The sequence below is a fragment of the Eriocheir sinensis genome, unplaced genomic scaffold, assembly GCF_024679095.1.
Source record: "Eriocheir sinensis breed Jianghai 21 unplaced genomic scaffold, ASM2467909v1 Scaffold323, whole genome shotgun sequence".
In the NCBI taxonomy this organism is placed as follows: domain Eukaryota; kingdom Metazoa; phylum Arthropoda; class Malacostraca; order Decapoda; family Varunidae; genus Eriocheir; species Eriocheir sinensis.
The window spans coordinates 412,875-433,208 of NW_026111636.1; the positions used below are offsets into that span (position 1 = coordinate 412,875).

The window sequence follows — 20,334 nt, forward strand, 5'->3', positions numbered from 1 at the left end:
CCCCTGTCTGACTCTTGTAATCTGTACCCAGTCTGTCTCCTCCTATCTCCTCGTCCCTATGCTGTCAAATTCCCATCTTTGTTTTTTCATCTCTTCCGCTGGTAATCTCTGGAACAGCCTTCCCTCGCCTGTATTTCCTCCTGCCTACAACTTTAGCTCTTTGAAGAGGAGGGTATCGAGACATCTCTCCTTTCGAAGTTGACCTCTCTCCTGACCTCTCGTTATTTTCCCTCTGAATCTCAAGTTGTTGTTGTCCTTATCTTTCTCCGTTCTTGTTTTTTGTTCTTCTTTATCCGTTGTTCTTCGTATCCTTCATCTACCTTTCTTGTTGTTCCTCATCTTCTCCACCATATAGATGGTTCTTGTTTTTTTGTTTTGGTTTTTTTTTTTGCTTTTGTTTCTACTTTTTTGTTCTTTGTCCTCCATTTCCTCTTTTTTTCTTTTTCTTCTTGTTTATTTATTTTTTTTTTCATGTTCGTCTTCTGGTTGTAGCGTTATTGTTATTGTTATTGTTGTTGTTGTTGTTGTTTTTGTTGTTGTTGTTGTTGTCATTTGAGCAGGCTCTAGAGGGCTTTTTTTTCTTGAGCTTCCTCCCTTGCTATAAAAACAAACTTTGCAGACAATACGGAAAAAACGACGTAGCCGGCACCCACGTGATCAGTAAATTTCTGTGCTTAACTAGAGAGAGAGAGAGAGAGAGAGAGAGAGAGAGAGGGGGGGGGGGTAGGAATGATACATGAAACTGCTGCATAGATTTATTTTCTTGGGGCGGCTATTGTAGAACACTAAAAGGATGCTTAGGCTCGGATTATAAGACATTTCGCCGCCCAAGAACACATATTTGACAAGGCTTTCCTAGAAGTTGTGGGCATTTCCGGTTCTAGTTTTATGACCCTGGTGGTAGTTTGACCCTTCTTCTGTACCCTGAACCTAAAAAACACTCATTAGAGCCTGATTGATATCCCCTTTTGACCTTTAGAAATATCTTGATGTGAGAAGGGAAAGTGTCTTGTAATACCAGCCTTGATATCTGTTCCTCGTTTAAGTTATATCAGCTGACTTGGCTTACCAGTGATATGATTTTAAACAAAGAAACATCGTGGGCAAGAGGCAAACTGAAAGGGTTGCAGGTGTACTAATGAATTCTCCTCCCGAAATTGACCTCTCTTTCGGCCACCTCTTTTGATTCATTTTTTTAGGAGCAGCGAGAAGCGGGCTCTTTTTTTTTCATTATTGTTTCCTTTTTTGTGTGCCCTTGAGCTGTCTCCTTTGTTGTAAAGAAAATGAAATTCGTGCCCGTATAGATACATTGGAGTCGTGATTGGCGAGAAAATCCAGGAACGTTTGACTTAGATGACGGTATACTTGATAGTGAAACCGCGGCTGCTGCTGCTGGTGCCTTGATAAGCTGCGTACATCTCATTGGTCTGGGATATCAGAGGTGAAGGCACTACCTTATTGCCGCAGATAATTAAGCTGGTGTCTGACGGGTACATCTTCTCACTCCTCCCGTTCAGCAGAAGCCAGTCAGTTTCACAGTTCGTTGTCCCTAGAATCCTTGATGTAACTTCGTTGACCTTCACGCGACTTCCAGAAGGAGCCTTTGGACAAAAAAAAAAGAGAGTTGCGTTACCTTAGAGGTAGATATGGAACGGGCCTCTGATGTTTCATTGGCGACCTGCTCGAAGAAAAATGGGTGTTTGAAGGGGGGATGAGCAAGTGATAATGTTATAAATCACTGGAGTGTTGGAGGAAGCAAGCGCATGGTAGCTACGTGTGGAGGACTCAAGTATAATGTAACCTTTTATGGAGTTGGTGGTGATTGTTTTAACCCCTTGAATGCGGATTTCCTACCAGAAGACATCACCAAGCTACAGGAATGGAACAAAAACTGGCTGCTACAATTCAATGAAGAAAAATATAAGGTCCTGCATCTTGGGAGGGATATCCAGCACACCAATACCACATGGGAAACACTCCACTATCCACCACAGAGGCAGAGAAAGACCTGGGAGTGTATGTTACCAGGCTACCAGTGAAGGGATATCCAGCACACCAATACCACATAGGAAACACTCCACTATCCACCACAGAGGCAGAGAAAGACCTGGGAGTGTATGTTACCAGGCTACCAGTGAAGGGATATCCAGCATACCAATACCACATGGGAAACACTCCACTGTCCACCACTGAGGCAGAGAAAGACCTGGGAGTGTATGTTACCAGGCTACCATTGAAGGGATATCCAGCACACCAATACCACATGGGAAACACTCCACTATCCACCACAGAGGCAGAGAAAGACCTGGGAGTGTATGTTACCAGGCTACCAGTGAAGGGATATCCAGCACACCAATACCACATGGGAAACACTCCACTATCCAACACAGAGGCAGAGAAAGACCTGGGAGTGTATGTTACCAGGCTACCAGTGAAGGGATATCCAGCACACCAATAACACATGGGAAACACTCCACTATCCACCACAGAGGCAGAGAAAGACCTGGGAGTATGTGTTACCAGGCTACCAGTGAAGGGATATCCAGCACACCAATACCACATGGGAAACACTCCACTATCCACCACAGAGGCAGAGAAAGACCTGGGAGTATGTGTTACCAGGCTACCAGTGAAGGGATATCCAGCACACCAATACCACATGGGAAACACTCCACTATCCACCAAAGAGGCAGAGAAAGACCTGGGAGTATGTGTTACCAGGCTACCAGTGAAGGGACATCCAGCACACTAATACCACATGGGAAACACTCCACTATCCACCACAGAGGCAGAGAAAGACCTGGGAGTATGTGTTACCAGGCTACCAGTGAAGGCCAAATTCGTGCCCATCGCAGCGGACGGGTTAAGGTTTAATGAAAATAGATGACATGACCAAACAAATCTCTTGTCGACACCCCCGCAGGAGTGGCAGTGTTGTGGAGAGAGACACACACTAATACCTTTCTTGTGTTACATCAGTTTTTACCTGGATTCGGTATTCGCAGTATTTTTCTGCTGGAGGGGAAGTTATTGTGCCAGTCTGACCAACAGCTGCCGTGATTATCTGTGGATGGATACCATAGTGATTATGATACCAGGCTTGAGGGTGCATCAAGCAGGGATTATAAGCAGCCCTCGTATGTGCTTGTACGATGGATCGAATTCAAATACAAACTATGTTACATAATTTATCTTACTATTATTAAACACAAAAAAAAAATATATACAATGGATAGTATTATACATCTACTGTCAATATGTCCATCTGGCAAGAGTCTCAACTTAGCAAGCAGCACAGTTATATATTGCCGAAGTAGCGAGGCTCAGATAAATCCACAATGTTCCTTAAGGGGCTACCATTACACTGGGCAAATTTTCCGTGGATCTTCAGTCAAACCACGATTTCTGCTGGCGTGGTTCTCATTTGTTTCGTGTTATTGTTGATGTTTTCCTTAGGTGAAATCTACCGTAGCTTTGGAAGATCATGGACACGTCAGAAAACCACGGAAATATGAGAACCACGCCAGCGGAAATCGTGGTTTGACTGAAGATCCACGGAAAAGTTGCCCAGTGTAATAGGGTGGTATTATAAGACAGTTTCACTTCTCACATCAACTCTTTCTAAAGGTCAAAGGTGTCAGTCGGGTTCTAATGAGTGGTTCTTTAGGCTCATGCTACTGGGGAAGGGTCAAACTACCACCAGGGTCATAAAACTACTCCTGGAAATGTCCTAACTCATACGAAAGCCTTGTCAAATATGTGAACTTGCGCGACGAAATGTCTTAAAATACGGCCCATAGCCCTTTACCTGGTGACAACTTAGCAAGCAGCACAGTTGTGCAATGCCGGAGAAGCTCAGATAAATCCACAACGTTCCTTACCTGGTGACAACTCGTGGTTGCAGGCGTGAAGGAGATGTTGTAGCCCTGATAGGTCATCGTGGGGTCGGTGAAGAATCTCGCGTTGAAATTGAAAGATGGCGATGTAAAGACTTTCCCTGATTGAGATCCACACAACCTGGTGATTAAATTAAGAACAAGGTTATAGCTTTTTTTTTTTTACGTCTACGCCTATAGCGCCGGTAGGCTCGCTTGAGGGGCGTGGATGGTGTTCGGCCCCAGCCCATAATGGCGCAGGCAAGTGTTTATAGTGGCGCCATCTTCTCTTGGCTCATGCTGCCCCCTGGAACTCCTTCTTGATTCACTTGGACGGTTTCCTCTAGAGTCCGGGTTGATGGGTGGTCTTCAGGACAGCATGTGGGTAGTTTTAAGCCACTCGGCGGTGACTGAAAAATCCCAGGTGATAGCGTGGGGATTCGAACTCGCGTCGTCCATCACGTGGTGAATGTGGGCCCAGCACGTTACCACTCAGCCACCGCCTACCCACCGTCGTCTGTAGTGGCATCGTCAACGTTACCAGATTGTCGTACTTGGCGTATTGTTTTTGCCGATTTCTGACCAAAAACTATCGTACCCACAAAGATAACGATATGCATTTATAATTATCGTTAAAAGCGGTAATTATTGTTGCTCTTTTTTTTTTTGCAATATTTATGGGGGTGGGTTTCATCAAAGTTCCCAAGTCCTTGGAAGTGTGCTCAAGGAGTCCCAGGTGTGCGAGAAACATTGGGCAGGTATCACGAAAGCTCCCAAGCCAGGCAACAGGACTGAGAGGAGCCGTGCGGTCACAGCGGAGCTGAAAGTGGCGTTGACTCTGCGATACCTCGCCACCGGGAAAATGCAGCAGTGCAGCGCAGATGACTTTGGAGTTTCCCGGGCCACAGTCAGCAGAATCATCACCCAGACCGTGGATGCTCCTCTCGTGACATAAGAGAATATGAGGCAGTTCATGGGCTTCCCTTTAAACCGGGGGGCGTAGCAGAGAATGAAGGCGGAGTTTGCCGAAATTGCTGGTTTTCTCGGTGTGGTGGGTGCTGTTGATGGCACCCACGTAAGAATAGTGGCCCCACATGAGCACGAAGAAGTGAACGTCAACCGCAAGAACTACCACAGCATCAATGTGCAAGTGTTATTTGATGCACAGTACAAGCTGCGGGCCATGGTGGCGAGGTGGCCAGGGTCTACTCACGACTCACTAAATGTTTGTTTACACCGTGGTGCCGTTGAAGATGCAGACGGAACAAAAATACGTGAACATATTCCTTACAATGAAGATACTATCGCTGTATTTCAACTAAATATCAATTGTTTATATTTATAATTCCATAATTATACATAAGAAGTGTAATTTCGGTTAATTGAAGACATATTAGACGTCAAAGCGACGCGGATGATTGGCAACGATGGTTTCTCCCAAGACCGCCCCCAATCCAACTTGGAAGTGCTTGTGGCGCGGTGATGAAACGCCCAAGAAATTCTCCCAACTGCGCGTGGCGTCACCACGTCTGGGAGACCACTATGATGAAACCCACCCCAGAAACAGGAAAATACAATGTTATGCGTACGGTAATCTGGTAACGTTGGGCATCGTTCCCATCTCTCGTTGTCAACCAAACATGTGAATTAAGTATAGAAACCCACTCCGCTCTTCCTCCTTAATATAAGAACATAAGAACGTAGGAGTCTGCAAGAGGTCGGTAGGCCTGTACGAGGCAGCTCCTTTGAACCTAAGCTCCCGTGTATCTAACCCCACCTAATATCGCTGTCCATGAATTTATCTAATCTATTTTTGAATGTGACAATTGTATTGGCACTCACCACATGACTGCTAAGCCTATTCCACTCATACACCACCCTGTTAGTAAACCAATTTTTGCCTATGTCCCTGTTGAATCTGAATTTATCCAGTTTAAACCCATTACTTCGTGTCCTACCCGGTTCTCTTACCAACAAAACCTTATGAATATCCCCCTTATTAAAGCCCTTCATCCATTTATAAACCTCGCCATAACACCATAACTCTCCGTGACGAGGGACAAAACGCCCAACCATTCCACCCACCCCAGTCATTAACACTAATGCAACAACTACCCATTAAACAAGCGGACCATCCCTTGACACCTACCCTTACCTGCCGCTGTATAAGGGGGGAGCTTCGTGGTGCAGTGGTTAGCACACTCGGCTCACAATCGAGAGAGCCCGGGTTCGATTCCCGGGCGGAGTGGAAAAATTGGGGCGGTTTTTCCGATATCCTACACCCCTGTCCACCCAGCAGTGAATGGATACCAGGTATTAATCGGGGGTTGTGTCCCGTCTCCTGGGGTCTGTTCCCTTCTCCTATAATCCTTCCCCCTCCTGTCTCTCTCCGACATATGCCCACAGATGTTGCCTTCTCCTATAATTCCTTCCCTCTCCTGTCTCTCTCCGGCTCATGACCACAGATGTTGCATTCTCCTATAATTCCTTCCCCCTCCTGTCTCTCTCCGGCATATGACCACAGATGTTGCCTTCTCCTATAATTCCTTCCCCCTCCTGTCTCTCTCCGGCATATGACCACAGATGTTGCCTTCTCCTATAATTCCTTCCCCCTCCTGTCCCTCTCCGGCATATGACCACAGATGTTGCGCCGACTAAACGAAACTTTCCAACTTTTCCGCTGTATAAGGCATCACCTGTTACTCTATGTCTTAAGCATGCACACTCACACCTTTAGTCACTCAAGCAACAAACCACACACGCTACTCACGTTGTCGTTCGATTGTACAAGAATGTTAACTCGACGCCATCCACACATCTTCTCAGCGCTCCCTGCAGCGTGAACCTTTCCAGTTTCAGCGTCAACATGGATGTCGTCTGAACAAGCAAAGGAACACTTCTATAAGCCCTGACCTGTTTGCCTGTATGCGGGTTTGCTACACAAATAACGGAGCAGTTTATTCTTTTCATAAACCCTGAACTCTTGGGCGCACCTTTTATCACTCCACTACTACGTCGAGTGGAATTATTATCGTGGACACTGTAATACTGCCTGAGTCTGATTGTTAGTGGCGTGTTTCGAGGATATATAACTATAGCTGTGTGTGTGTGTGTGTGTGTGTGTGTGTGTGTGCTTACAGCAAAGGAGACAGCACAAGGGCACACAAAAAAGGAAACAATAAAAAGAAAAATAGCCCGCTACTCGCTGCTCCTGTAGAGAATCCAAAGAGGTGGCCGAAAGAGCAGTCAATTACGTGAGAAGAGGTGTCCTGATACCTTCTTCTTGAGTGTGTGTGTGTGTGTGTGTGTGTGTGTGTGTGTGTGTGTGTGTGTGTGTGTGTGTGTGTGTGTGTGTGTGTGTGTAAAATACACTTTCTTACTTGAAAGTCTTTTTTTTTTTTTACGTGTACGCCTATAGCGCCGGTAGGCTCTCTTGAAGGGACTGGATTGCAGTCGACCCCAGCCTGTCATGGCGCAGGCAAGTGTTTATAGTGGCACCATCTTCTCAGCTTCCAGGAAATGCGAGAGATATATAGTGTATGCCCTGACTACTTAGATGTACTCAGCGTCAAGGCGTTTTATAACAGTAATTCTTGATTTGAACAATAAAACGGAAACGCAAGCAAATAGGAATGGCAGACAGAACAATGACCTTAGGCAGTGCACTAACTCGGCTTTCTTCTCCTCTGGTATAGAATATCATGTCTCGTAATATCATGGACGCTTTGTGACGCTGGAATGAGCTATTACTTACCTCACCCACCACGGCCAGAAAAGTAAGGCACATACCGAAAATCCTCGCAGTGCGCAGTTAAAGTTATTCGGGTAGTTGGTGATCCCGAAGCCGGGGGAGGACCAGTAGAACACTCCGTTGAATGCCTGAGTTAAACATCTTGGTGGTTTAGGGCTGGTGGTGGTGGTGGTGGTCGGTTTAGTAGTGGTGGTTATTGCTCTGGGGGTGGCAGTGGTGGGTTTTGTAGTGGTGGTTCTGGTGGTGGGTTTTGTAGTGGTGGTTCTGGTGGTGGGTTTTGTAGTGGTGGTTCTGGTGGTGGGTTTTGTAGTGGTGGTTCTGGTGGTGGGTTTTGTAGTGGTGGTTCTGGTGGTGGGTTTTGTAGTGGTGGTTCTGGTGGTCGGTTTTGTAGTGGTGGTTGTTGCTGTGGTGGTGGTGCTGGTGGTCGGTTTTGTAGTGGTGGTTGTTGCTGTGGGGGTGGTGGTGGTGGGTTTTGTAGTGGTGGTTCTGGTGGTGGTGGTGGTGGGTTTTGTAGTGGTGGTTGTTGCTGTGGGGGTGGTGGTGGTGGTGGGTTTTTTAGTGGTGGTTGTTGCTGTGGTGGTGGTGCTGGTGGGGGTTTCTGTAGTGGTGGTTCTGAAGAAATACAAAAAATAAAGGAATCATTAGGACATAAAATATTTGCGATCTACGAATAAATTGGGAGCAGCGAGTAACGGGATTTTTTTTATTATTGTTTCCTTATTTTGTGCCCTTGAGCTGTCTCCTTTGTTGTAAAAAAAAACACAGGCTGATGAAGGTACAATGCAAAAATGTGGTTCTACTCTTCACTGGTCCTGAGACTCTCCCATCCCTCTTTTTTGTCACTTACGTGCATCCCGGTTGCGGCACAAAGGTGAGTTGGGCAGACCATCCCTTGCGAAGATTATTACTTATCGCCCTGAAGTATAAAATCATCTCTTGACCGGTTCCGGTGAAGGTCTGGCCTGCAGTGATGTCCGTGCCACAATACCTGCCGAGGATTGGAAGATCTTGAGTGGTCACGGTCACCATCGTCCAAGTTTAGTGGCACAAAGGAATATCACAAACTAAACTTGTTACGTAATAATTATAAGTGAATACGCCTTGTAAGAGTAACAGTGGCAGCCTTGCTTGCCGTCACGGGGCAGGTAGGCGGTGGCTGAGTGGTAGCGTGCTGGGCCCACATTCACCGCGTGAAGGACGACGAGGGCTCGAGTCCCCACGCTACCACCTGGGATTTTTCAGTCACCGCCGAGTGGCTTAAAACTACCCACATTCTGTCCTGAAGACCACCCATCAACCCGGACTCTAGAGGAAACCGTCCAAGTGAATCAAGAACGAGTTCCGGGGGGCAGCATGAGCCAAGAGAAGATGGCGCCACTATAAAAATTTGCCCTGCGCCATGACGAGCTGGGGCCGACTTCCATCCAGGCCCCTCAAGAGAGCCTACCGGCGCTACAGGCGTACACGTAAAAAAAAAAGAAAAAAAAAAATCCAGAGCGAGCAGGGTCTTTGTATACTCACACTGCACCGTTGTACAAGTTGTCGGTTCTGATCTCCAGACCATCAAAGTAGCAGCACGTCGCTGTAGTCGAGCCGCAGTAGGGATTCTTTCCGTACAGGTAAAAGTCTGAGAAGGTCACTCGGGGCACGTGGCATGCAGGAGCTACAATCCACTTGACGCACTGGACTGCCGGGGCAGGGAGAACGGAACAGAGGGTGAACAGACAACACCACACAAAGGGAGCCCGCCCACCCACACTGTGTCTGGCTTCTGTACAAGACACACACACACACAAACGTTGTAGTGCGAGAATGGAATAAGCTCCCACCTTCAGTGGTTCAGTGTAACACGATTGACTCCTTTAAAAACAAGCTCGACCGTCACTTCCTTCAACTTAATATCAACTAGAAATGAAATGTAACGCTTAGGAGCCATCTGACTAATGTAGAAGCACTTAGGTTTAGGGACAGGCCACCTAGTCTGGACCATGGGGTCTGTGTGGTCTGATTTTCTATGTAAATCTATGTAAATCTTTCACTCACTGTTTGGGTAGTTGCTTGGATAGCCCGGCGAGGTGAGGAGGCCTTTCTGAGTTACTTTCTCAGTGCAGGGATTCGTCAACTTGTCTGTGGAAGACGAGGTTTGGTGTCATCAGTTATGCCGGAACAGCCGGATTTTGCATAATCCACTAGAAAAAGAACGATTATATAGTCACTGGATCATTCCAAGTTTTCAAAAAGGTTCGCTGAGCTATAGATATTATTTAATGAGGAATTCTTGGACTACACTGTAATTGAAGGTTGAACTGTTATCCTCTTTTATCCCAAGAGCAAAGCTATCGTAAGGTGCTTCCTCACTGCAGAGGAACAAAGAGAACAAGTATTCTGAGAGCTCCAGAGACAAGGTGTGCAAAGGGGCGGCCAATCACCGTAGTAGTCTCCTGTCACTGTCTGACAGTTGGCCCCTGAGGTGCCCGAGGGACACACACAAGCGCAGCCTTTTCCATAAAACCCGCCGTTCTGGCAGGGGTCGGCGTTCACTCCGCAAGCAGCAAGCCACTTATCTATAAAAGATGAAAATTGTTGATCATTTTAGTTGGTGTCGACGGTCAAATTATGTAATACTAGTACCTTACCATATGCATACATGTTTGTTTCCTATCGCGATGGGATTTTTTCATCATCCAATTCAAAGTGCATGGTAAGTGCATGGATACTTTGCGGATGGAAACGGCTCGAAAAAGTAATGGTGGTTGAAGCCTGGCGAGTGTTAAAATAGGAGCGATATAAACATTATTTGTAAAAAAGATAAATTCCTACAATAAGTCCGAGTAAGCAAACGTGCTCATTTTTCAGTATAGGAAGGAGTTCAAGTCACAGACAGGAGGAAATACAGACCAAAGAAGGCTGTTCCAGACATTATCAAAGAGAGGGACGAAGGAATGAAAATGCTGGTTAACACTTGCATAAGGGATTTGGCTCGGATAGGGGTGAGCAAGAGTTCAAAGTCGTGTGAGGCCGCGGAGGGGAGGAGGCATGCAGTTATAGTATGTTCAGAGCATGAAGTCGGTTCAGGGTGGAGCTGGTATCGTCGTTTACCTCTAGCCATCCTGCCAAATCAACCTTCGTACATGCGTCTGTCTCTTATTTCCCATCCCTGTGCTATTTGTGATATTTTATATATTCTGTATATAGTAAAGGAAGCAACATAGTACAATGAGTGTCGATGTTTAGGATTATAACAACGATTTGTATAAATTCTATGACATGTGGCAACGATTTTTTCCCATGTTGCCACGTTTTGGTGGTGGTGGTGGTGGTAGTGGTGGTGGTGGTGGTGGTCGGCGTGTCCCCTTAGGTCCCTCCCCCGGGTCGAGAGGGAGAGAGAGAGATAAACAGGTGGGTTGTGGGTGGGTAGGTAGGGAGACGGTGCTAATCTGATAATTGGCTGTCGAACTGGCAGCGCCGCACTCATGGGAATTCAGGAATCTGCCACACCTTGAACCGTCTTCATGCTCTGAACAGACATTTTTTTTTATAGCATGCCTCCTCCCCTCGCAGTCAGGATGAAAATATCGGTAGGAAACAGAGAGGCAACACTTCTGCGGAATGTAAATGATTGGAGACCAGGGGCGTATTTAGGACCTTGAAACATTGGGGCTATTGGGCGTATTTTAAAACATTTCGTCGCCCAAGCTCACATATTTGACATGGCTTTCGTAGGAGCTGTAGGCCTTTCCAGGGGTAGTTTTATGACCCTGGTGGTAGTTTGACCCTTCTGTGCCATGAACATTAAAAAACACATGAAAACCAGATTGATCCCCTCTTTGACCTTTAGAAATAGTTGATGTGAGAAGCGATGGTGTCTTAACCTAGCTCAAAATGCTGGGTGGTTGGAGCGCGAGAAGCGCGGAGTTTTTAGGGTAATTCTGAGGCCTCTCTGACAAACATTAGGGTCAATTTGTGTTATTGTATTTAGCAGTAACACAGAAAATATGGCAAGTGTGTCATAACAAGATTTTCAAGGTAATGATCAAATTATGGTAAAGCATAACCACATTTAAGTGGTTAAGACTGATGTATCATACATATAAACCTCAAATTAAAATTTATTCTTTCAGATACGTTTACTGCAGAGAACAGGGCACTAAAAACTGATGAAAAGCAATTGGCCGTGTTTACAATATACCATAGAAAAATAACGAACATTAAGTGAGCATCAAGTATTTAGTAATCAGAAACTACCATTTTTCACAAATTCATATAGTATTTTATTAAATTTATTCTGTTACCAAGGAGATTGAAAACTACAACTCAGCACTCTTACACTTAACTCTCTTGTTTTTTTGCCTGGAAAAAAAAATTGTACGTGGAAATTAGAACTCCAACACGTTCAATATAACACCCCTTTTTTTATCAATAGGAAGATTAAGCAATTCATTTTGTAAATTATAGTAATATTAATGGCAGCCACAACTTAAGGGAAGAACAGTGACCGTATACCACAGCATAGCTAGATCTGGGTAAGGGAAACTAGATTAAAAAAATACTGTACATGTGCCGTGACTTACTTACATTAGTTTCATTGTTTGTGCCTTCCACTGACACGCCTTTCTTTATAATAGGAGGGATATAGTTAATGAGGAAAAAAAGCATAGACGTAAATATTAATGTAAAGAACAGTAACATGAATAAAAAAAAAAAATAAATATAAAAAAAAAAAAAACAGCTTATTATTACTTACTACGTTGATCTTTTTAAACCCGGTAGCAGCGACAGGCCAAATTTGTGGCTCTACCGTGCACCAGCGACGGGCCACATTTTTGCCATGATATAAACCCCCAAAAATAGATGATGCATAAACAAATGCGTTGATATATATTATGAAATGCTTTGCGTGAGTGTTGATCTTTTCTCATTTTTCTCGCTTAGAGGGAAGAAGGGCCTTTAGGAAACACGATCCCCGCAGCTACCAGGTTAAGGGGCTATCACACTGGGCAAATTTTCCGTGGATCTTCAGTCAAACCACGATTTCCGCTGGCGTGGGAGGCGGTGGCTGAATGGATAGCGAGACGGCCCCGCGTTCAGGAGGACGCGAGTTCAATCCCCGACCGGTGCCACCAAGCTGGGATTTTTCAGCCCGCCCGCGTGGCTTAATTAATACTGCCCACCCACAGAGAAGACCCCCCCTCAACCTAGATTCAAGGATTAGAGATCAATGATTAAAGATGAGTCAGGAGGAGCAAATGCAGCCAATGCAAGACACTCACCGCGCCCGCCAGAACGGGCTGGCTGACCACCATCAGTGACACCAGGGCCCACGACCGAAGCCGCCCACACGATCCACCGGGAAGCAGCCCGCCGCACGCCGGCAATAATTCCGTGGTTTTCTGACGTGTCCACGATCTTCCAATGCTACGGTAGATTTCACCGAAGGACGACGGTATTACTCACCATCATCATCATCAGCAATAACAAGAAACAAATGAGAACCACGCCAGCGGGAAATCGTGGTTTGACTGAAGATCGACGGAAAATTTGCCCAGTGTAATAGTAACCCCTTAATTACTCATATAGCATACTCACTGATGCAGCCGTACATGGTGTTGGCCAGTAGTTTGTCCCTGTGAGAGAGTCCCGTGCGCTGGCCGATGAGCTCCTGCGCCAAGGGATATAGGGTGGCGATGGTCGACTTGCCGTTGTTGGTGAAGCCCTGAAAAATGTGTCAAGGGGAGAGTTTGCTGCGGGGAGTTAAGGGCCAGTTCGACAGTCCAACACTCTGAGCCGATTTCACAGACCAACACAGTGTCTTCGTAACAGCCCGAACCAAACAATAGAATCCCATACAATCCAAAATAGTGAGGTCTTCGATGCCACACTAAATACACAAGACTTTTCCTGTATAGTTTCATAAAATTTGTGAACTTAAATATAAACACCAGACACTATACAAGGAAATTTCGAAGGCTCTGGTATTGGTTTGGGAGCTTACGAACCCATCATGGGGAACTGTGAAACTGGCCCTCTGTCATTGTAAGCGCCCAAACCAAACCATATCCACTACAATGATCCGCTATTTCTACTCATTACATGATATACTAATAAAGAGATTTCCTGTGTAGTTTCCTAAAATTCCCTCCACCTTTTTATATCAACTAGAGCTACAAGGAATTTTCGTCGTATTTTGTGTTTGGTTGGGGAAAAGGAAAGTTTGGTTTAGTCGGCGCAACATCTGTGGTCATATGCCGGATAGAGACAGGAGGGGGAAGGAATTATAGAAGGGAACAGACCCCAGGAGACGGGACACAACCCCCGATTAATACCTGGTACCCATTCACTGCTGGGTGGACAGGGGCGTAGGGTATCAGAAAAGCCGCCCAAATTTTTCCACTCCGCCCGGGAATCGAACCCGGGCTCTCTCGATTGTGAGCCGAGTGTGCTAACCACTGCACCACGAAGCCCCCGTTTGGTAGGGGAGCTCACAAACTTGCTGTATTGGACTGTAAAACTGGCCCAAAGACAACGAGACGTTTTACAATAAGGGAGCGTATAGTCATCATGATAAGAAGGAAACCATACTCATGCAAAGTCCCTCACTGTAGAACCGTAGTGCATGTCGGATGAGTAGTCGTATGGTATGCCGTAGGTGTTGACCACTGACGTGCTGTACTTATTGAAGTTGCTTTCCTTGCCAGTTTGGATGTTGCCATAATTGATGACCACATAGCCGTCACGGTCGGGGCGACTCTGCTCGTGCACGAACCCAATGGCGTGGCCGATCTCATGGGCGACAATGCCGAGCTGACCCGCGTCGAGGAGAACGATGTTATTAAGACTTTGTCAAGCCTCTGGCAGCTAAATAACTACACACACACACACACACACACACACACACACACACACACACACACACACACACACACATAATAACTACCATTATTTTTGTTATTGTTATTCATCATTATCTCATCTCTTATTATTACTATTTATTGTTTAGTTATCAATGGTAATATTTTTGTGGTGCTGTCATCTTCTGTGCAAACAGCTGCGACTCCTGAATTTCATTTACTTTCGTATGGTTTCTTAATAGAGGAAGGTTTCTAGGAGAAGACTTCATGGGAATGTTTAATGCAAGGAATCAGTAGAGGCATGGAACGACAGTTAAACCAAGTGGCATAAGTTTTAAATGTTGAGGGATCAGAGTATGTCATGGGAGCAGAACCAGTGTAGAGTGAGCGGTGTTGGGGAGTGCAGTATAGTAACTATATAATTTATTGTGTTACGACATAATATTACCATAGTATACTTACTTCTTTGCAGCCACTTCCAATGGAAATGTCTTGTCCATTCTGGGCCAGCATGCCGACATACGACCAGCATCCGGACCCTTCAAAAAACCTGACGTGCCGTTGAGCGAGGTTGGACGTGAGCTGGAATTTGATGCAGGTGTTTTGCTCCCAGTGAGCAATCGCTGCATTTATGGCAGCCACGGTGACGGCTGAGTCCGAGGTGAAAACAGAAAACAAACATTTTTTTATAGTATAAAGACAGAGACTGGCTGTGTTACTGAACTATCGTATACAATCGAGATTTATAATTCAGGTTCTTTTGAGTATGTTAACACATCTCGATAGTAGGCCAAATGCTCTATAGGGTCGTATTACAAGACATTTCGCCTCCCAAAAAACACATATTTGACAAGGCTTTCGTAAGAGTTGTGGGCATTTCCAGGAGTAGTTTTATGACCCTGGTGGTAGTTTGACCCTTCTTCTGTATCGTGAACCTCAAGAAACACTCATTAAAACCCGACTGACCCACTCTTTGGCCTTTAGAAATAGATGATGTGAGAAGCGAAAGTGTCTTGTAATACCGACCATCCTGTACGCTCGTCATTGTCTGCTTGTGAATGGAAACATAATTTTTACATACAGTCGGTAGTGTCGAGGTAGTAGGGCACGGTGGGAAAGCCGCCCTGTTGAGGCCAGCGCGCTGAGAGGTCTGCAATGGCCTTCCTCTCCCTGACCGCTCGCCACTGGCTCTCCGTCAAGACCATGTCTCCTTCAAAGACTTGGTGGCCGTTCACAACACTAGGATTGGTTTCCATGAAGTCTCGTGTCTTAATGAAAAAAACAGAGGAAAGAATAAAAGAATATTCGGAATAGCTGACAGGAAGACAAGAGTGATGAAACTATGTATTGCGGAGTACTTACGTATTCATTGTAATTTTATTCAGACTCACCAGATCACTCATTTCTGCCTTGTCATCCGGTCCCTCGTGGCCTTTGTCATCACTCCCCTATAGAGAGAAAAAATATATTTACATTAGTGCAATATAAAGGTGAAGTAAAAGCTGGGTGCATCCACTATAGCTGAGCGTGGCTGCGGTGCTCAACTCCATCGCTTCCTTTGAGCCTGTGGTGGGAAGCTAAGTCTATATACACCAAGTCAAGTCATACGCAGGTTTGTGGGAGGAGACACGGCCGAGGCGTGGTTTATGCGTGACACTGCTTGGAGCCAAACTATAAGAGAATTATAGAGAATGTAGAAACAGGGATTTAGAGAAAACGAGGAAAGGCGGACTAGTTTAAATCAATCACTTCAACATGCCCTCCCTCACACCCCACACCGCCGTTTGTAGGCATTGAAATTACAGTCACGCAATAGCACAATAAAAAGACATATTTTTTCGTCAGTGGCTTGCCTGAACGCGCTGTGAAAGAAGGCGAGAATGCACATCCAGAGTGCACACACGGCCCCAACTTTAGTCACCACTGAACTGGCGGGTATTTTTTTTTTTTGGCTCCAAGTAACGTCATCCCAATGCTCCGCCCCAAAACCGCCTCCTGCGCGTACCGGTCGCAGTTTTGAAGTAGAGTGACTTGACTTGGTATATATAGACTTAGGTAGGAAGAACTCATTACCGGGGACACGGGCCAGTATGAAGCCCGGTATTGCCACAGTTTATGTTCACCAGGTGTGCCCAGGTAATCATTTCTCGATCAGCCCGAAAAGAAGGATGAACAGCTGGGTGGAAAAAGTTGGAAAGTTTCGTTTAGTCGGCGCAACATCTGTGGTCATATGCCGGAGAGAGACAGGAGGGGGAAGGAATCATAGGAGAAGGGAACAGATCCCAGGAGACGGGACACAGCCCCCAATTAATACCTGGTACCCATTGACTGCTGGGTGGACAGGGGCGTAGGGTATCGGAAAAGCCGCCCAAATTTTTCCACTCCGCCCGGGAATCGAACCCGGGCTCTCTCGGTTGTGAGCCGAGTGTGCTAACCTCTGCACCACGAAGCCCCCAACAGCTGGGTGGGATGAACGCGTTCTGTCCGGGCTGGGGTACGAACCCGGCTCCGCAGATTCATAGCTAAGCACGCTAACCACTGCACCTGTAAGTGGAGTTCAGAGAAATAAGTAGGTGAGGTTATCCAGTGCCACACAAAGGTTATATGTGCACATTAGGTTTCTCCTTTGCCTTATCTGCTGCTTAGAGTGATCCCTGGTGGATAACCCACTGCAGGGCCTGAGGCTTCTCCGCGACAGTAGGAATTTGATTTGTCTGATTATTATTATTTTTTTTTTACATCTTGGTCTATAGCGCCGGTAGGCTTTCTTGAGGGGTCTGGTGGTCGGCCCCAGCCCATGGACGCAGGCAAGTGTTCATAGTAGCGTCAACTGATCTTGGTTCATGCTGACCCCCGGAGCTCATTTTTTATTTCCCTTGAAAGTTGTAAAGTTTGGTTTAGTCGGCGCAACATCTGTTGTCATATGCCGGAGAGAGACAGAAGGGGAAGGAATTATAGGAGAAGGGAACAGATCCTAGGAGACGGGACACAACCCCCGATTAATACCTGGTACCCATTCACTGCTGGGTGGACAGGGACATAGGGTATCAGAAAAGCCGCCCAATTTTTTCCACTCCGCCCGGGAATCGAACCCGGGCTCTCTCGGTTGTGAGCTGAATGTGCTAACCACTGCACCACGAAGCCCCTATTATTTCCCTTGAACAGTTCCTCTAGAGTCAGGGTTGATGGGTGGTCTTCAGGACAGCATGTGGGTAGTCTTAGGCCACTCGGCGGTGACTGGAAGATCCCAGGTGGTAGCGGCGGATTCGAAGCGACATCATCCAGGACGCGGCGAATGCGGGACCGGCACTCTAACCACTCAGCCACCGCCTCCCCCCCTTTGTGCTGTTTGTGATTCGTATATGAATGATATATAACTAAGAGTAAGCTGATAGGACGGTTATTTCTTATGTTAGATCTTTCCTTACTTTCAAAGCGCTTCGACGGTCTAGGGGTTAGCACGCTTATTTTTTTTTTCTACGTCGCGGCCTATTGCGCCGGTAGGCCTCTTCCCGGTAGGCCCTGATGGTCAACCCAGCCCGTTCTGGCGCAGGCGAGTGTTTATAGTGGCGCCATCTTGCATTGGCTCATGCTGCCCTCCCGGAGCTCATCTTTAATCCTAGAATCTAGAGTCCGGGTTGATAGGTGGTCTTCTGGACAGCATGTGGGTAGTTTTAAGCCACTCGGCGGCGGCTGAAAAATCCCAGCTTGGTGGCACCGGGAGGGGATTGAACTCGCGTCCTCCTGAACGCGGCGCCGTCACTCTGTCGACTCAGCCACCGCCTCCCCATGAATCTGCGTACCCGGTTTCAAATTGACTGGGCAGTCGGCTCACAACCCGCCAAGCTGTTTATTCTCCTTTTCGAGCCCAATAATTGGGTACCTGGGAAGGTAAATTGTGGTTAACCGTGTAGCAGCGACGGGCCAAATTTGTGGCTTTACCGTGTACCAGCGATGGGCCAAATTTTTGCCATAATATAAACCCCCAAAAATAGATGATGCATAAACTGATCACAAATGCCTTGATATATATTATGAAATGGTTTGCGTGAGTGATGATTTTTTCTCATTTTTCTCGTTTAGAGGGAACTTTAAGAAACATGATCCCCGCAGCTACCACCGGGTTTACCTGGATGTCATACTGGCCCGAGGTAATGGGACCCCCCCCACTACTGGCACAAGGGCCAAGGTGACGGCCTCCGCAGGTAGGGCGACTTCTCCTAACGTTGCCTTTTCTGTGTATATTGGTGCCTGCATGTCCCAGTCTTATGGATTCTTTTATGATGATTTTATGAGAAAAAATCGATGTTTTTATACCATTCTCCAGCTTTTATTTGCAAAAACTCGACACTCATTCCATCTTTCTCGGAAGTTTTCCACACCCGGGGTGCGACGCGCACCTCGGGTGTGCCCCAATGACTGATTGATACACAGCAAGGTCCGAGGGGGGGGGTGCTTCCTGAAGAAGTCATTTGTGTCCTCACACTCTGTGTCCTCTTTCTGTCTCAAATATCACCAAGGAGTAGCTGAGCATACTCTTAACATCTTTTCTTTCATTTACTGTTGTCATGTCCTTTAAAAGGTTACAAGATGTATTACATTATACAAGTTCTTAACACTGCCTAGAGCTTCCGACCTTAGGCAGGGATGAGAAGTGTCTTAATTGGATCCCACTTCAGGTGACGACCAAAAGAGGTGTCTTGATGGATCCTGTCGTTATTGTATCCATTTTTTAAACGTTCGCAATCCACACGAATTTACATTTTGTTGAGCATCATTTATTTTGTAAACTTCATCTTCTTTTCCCAATCGAGGCATACGTTGTTAGGATACTGCCGATTATCTAAGTACCGGTACTGGCGGCACTAAGTGTACTGGTACTGAAGTGATACTCGAAACTGGCGCCACCAACAGGTACCGGTACTGGTACTGCCGGTACCTGAGTTTTCCGAACTGGTATCACCGGTATTCAAATTAACGGACTATGCGGACAATATATGTCATATAGATCTCACGGAGTAGTCGCTGGTTTGACACAGTCATTCCAGCGACACACTTATTACCAAAGGCCGCCTGTTCAAGTTACTGTTCAGTGTTCATGCCTTAGAGAAAGACAGGAAGCACAAGGGACTCAAAGATCCGGATCTTAGTCCTTCTACACAGGTGTCGACAACGCCAGACACTCGCGCTGAGCGAGTCCATAACACCGTGGGCCAGGCCAAGCAGCCATAAAACTTTCTGGCGAGACTCACCGTTGTTCTGAACTACTCCACCAAGATATGTGAACTTTTCCGCGATCTCAGTGTCCTCGCCACACGCATGAACAGACTGTACTGCTTCATGTAGCAAGCCTCCAAACACCTGTACCTTGGTCTTGGCCCAGGAGACATGAAGTTCCAAGTAATAAAAGCAGCACTTAAAAAAAGTGAAAATATTGATTCTGTACTTACGTCAAGAATGATTGGAGTCGCCGCGCGCTCCTCGTCCTGTTGGAAAGAAAGAGGCAGTGTATTTCTCTCTCTCTCTCTCTCTCTCTCTCTCTCTCTCTCTCTCTCTCTCTCTCTCTCTCTCTCTCTCTCTCTCTCTCTCTCTCTCTCTCTCTCTCTCTCTAAAATTATGCGGTTAATTACACACACACACACACACACACACACACACACACACACACATACATGAGATACATACTCCATAAGAGGAAGGAATAAGTCTTAGTAAATGGACAGCATCTGGGATGGGAAAACAACTGGTGGAGACGATACAGAACGCCTAACCTCGTTGAAGTTGATTTAGTAAGAGACGAGCAATTTTCAGTTAAGACAGCGAGTTGAGGATTGACCGAAAGGGTTCAATGTAAAACAAA

At 46.2% G+C, this 20,334-nt stretch overlaps 2 protein-coding genes across 2 annotated transcripts; both read right to left on the bottom strand.

The window, feature by feature from the left end:
• Positions 1-742: 742 nt before the first annotated feature.
• Positions 743-10,169, bottom strand: LOC126991702 (uncharacterized). The gene is made up of 9 exons (XM_050850407.1): positions 10,056-10,169; positions 9,670-9,753; positions 9,148-9,313; positions 8,474-8,614; positions 7,665-8,238; positions 6,646-6,752; positions 3,882-4,017; positions 2,987-3,064; positions 743-1,601 (listed from the first exon to the last, which is right to left on the bottom strand). Exons 4-9 carry the CDS (start codon positions 8,557-8,559, stop codon positions 1,350-1,352), a joined length of 1,233 nt encoding a protein of 410 aa, XP_050706364.1. The 5' UTR covers positions 8,560-8,614; positions 9,148-9,313; positions 9,670-9,753; positions 10,056-10,169; the 3' UTR covers positions 743-1,349.
• A 3,026-nt stretch (positions 10,170-13,195) lies between these two features.
• Positions 13,196-15,860, bottom strand: LOC126991701 (protein SpAN-like). Its single transcript, XM_050850406.1, has 4 exons — positions 15,556-15,860; positions 14,937-15,124; positions 14,224-14,427; positions 13,196-13,339 (listed from the first exon to the last, which is right to left on the bottom strand). The coding sequence occupies exons 1-4, from the start codon at positions 15,728-15,730 to the stop codon at positions 13,196-13,198; spliced, it is 711 nt and encodes a 236-aa protein (XP_050706363.1). The 5' UTR covers positions 15,731-15,860.
• Positions 15,861-20,334: the final 4,474 nt, after the last annotated feature.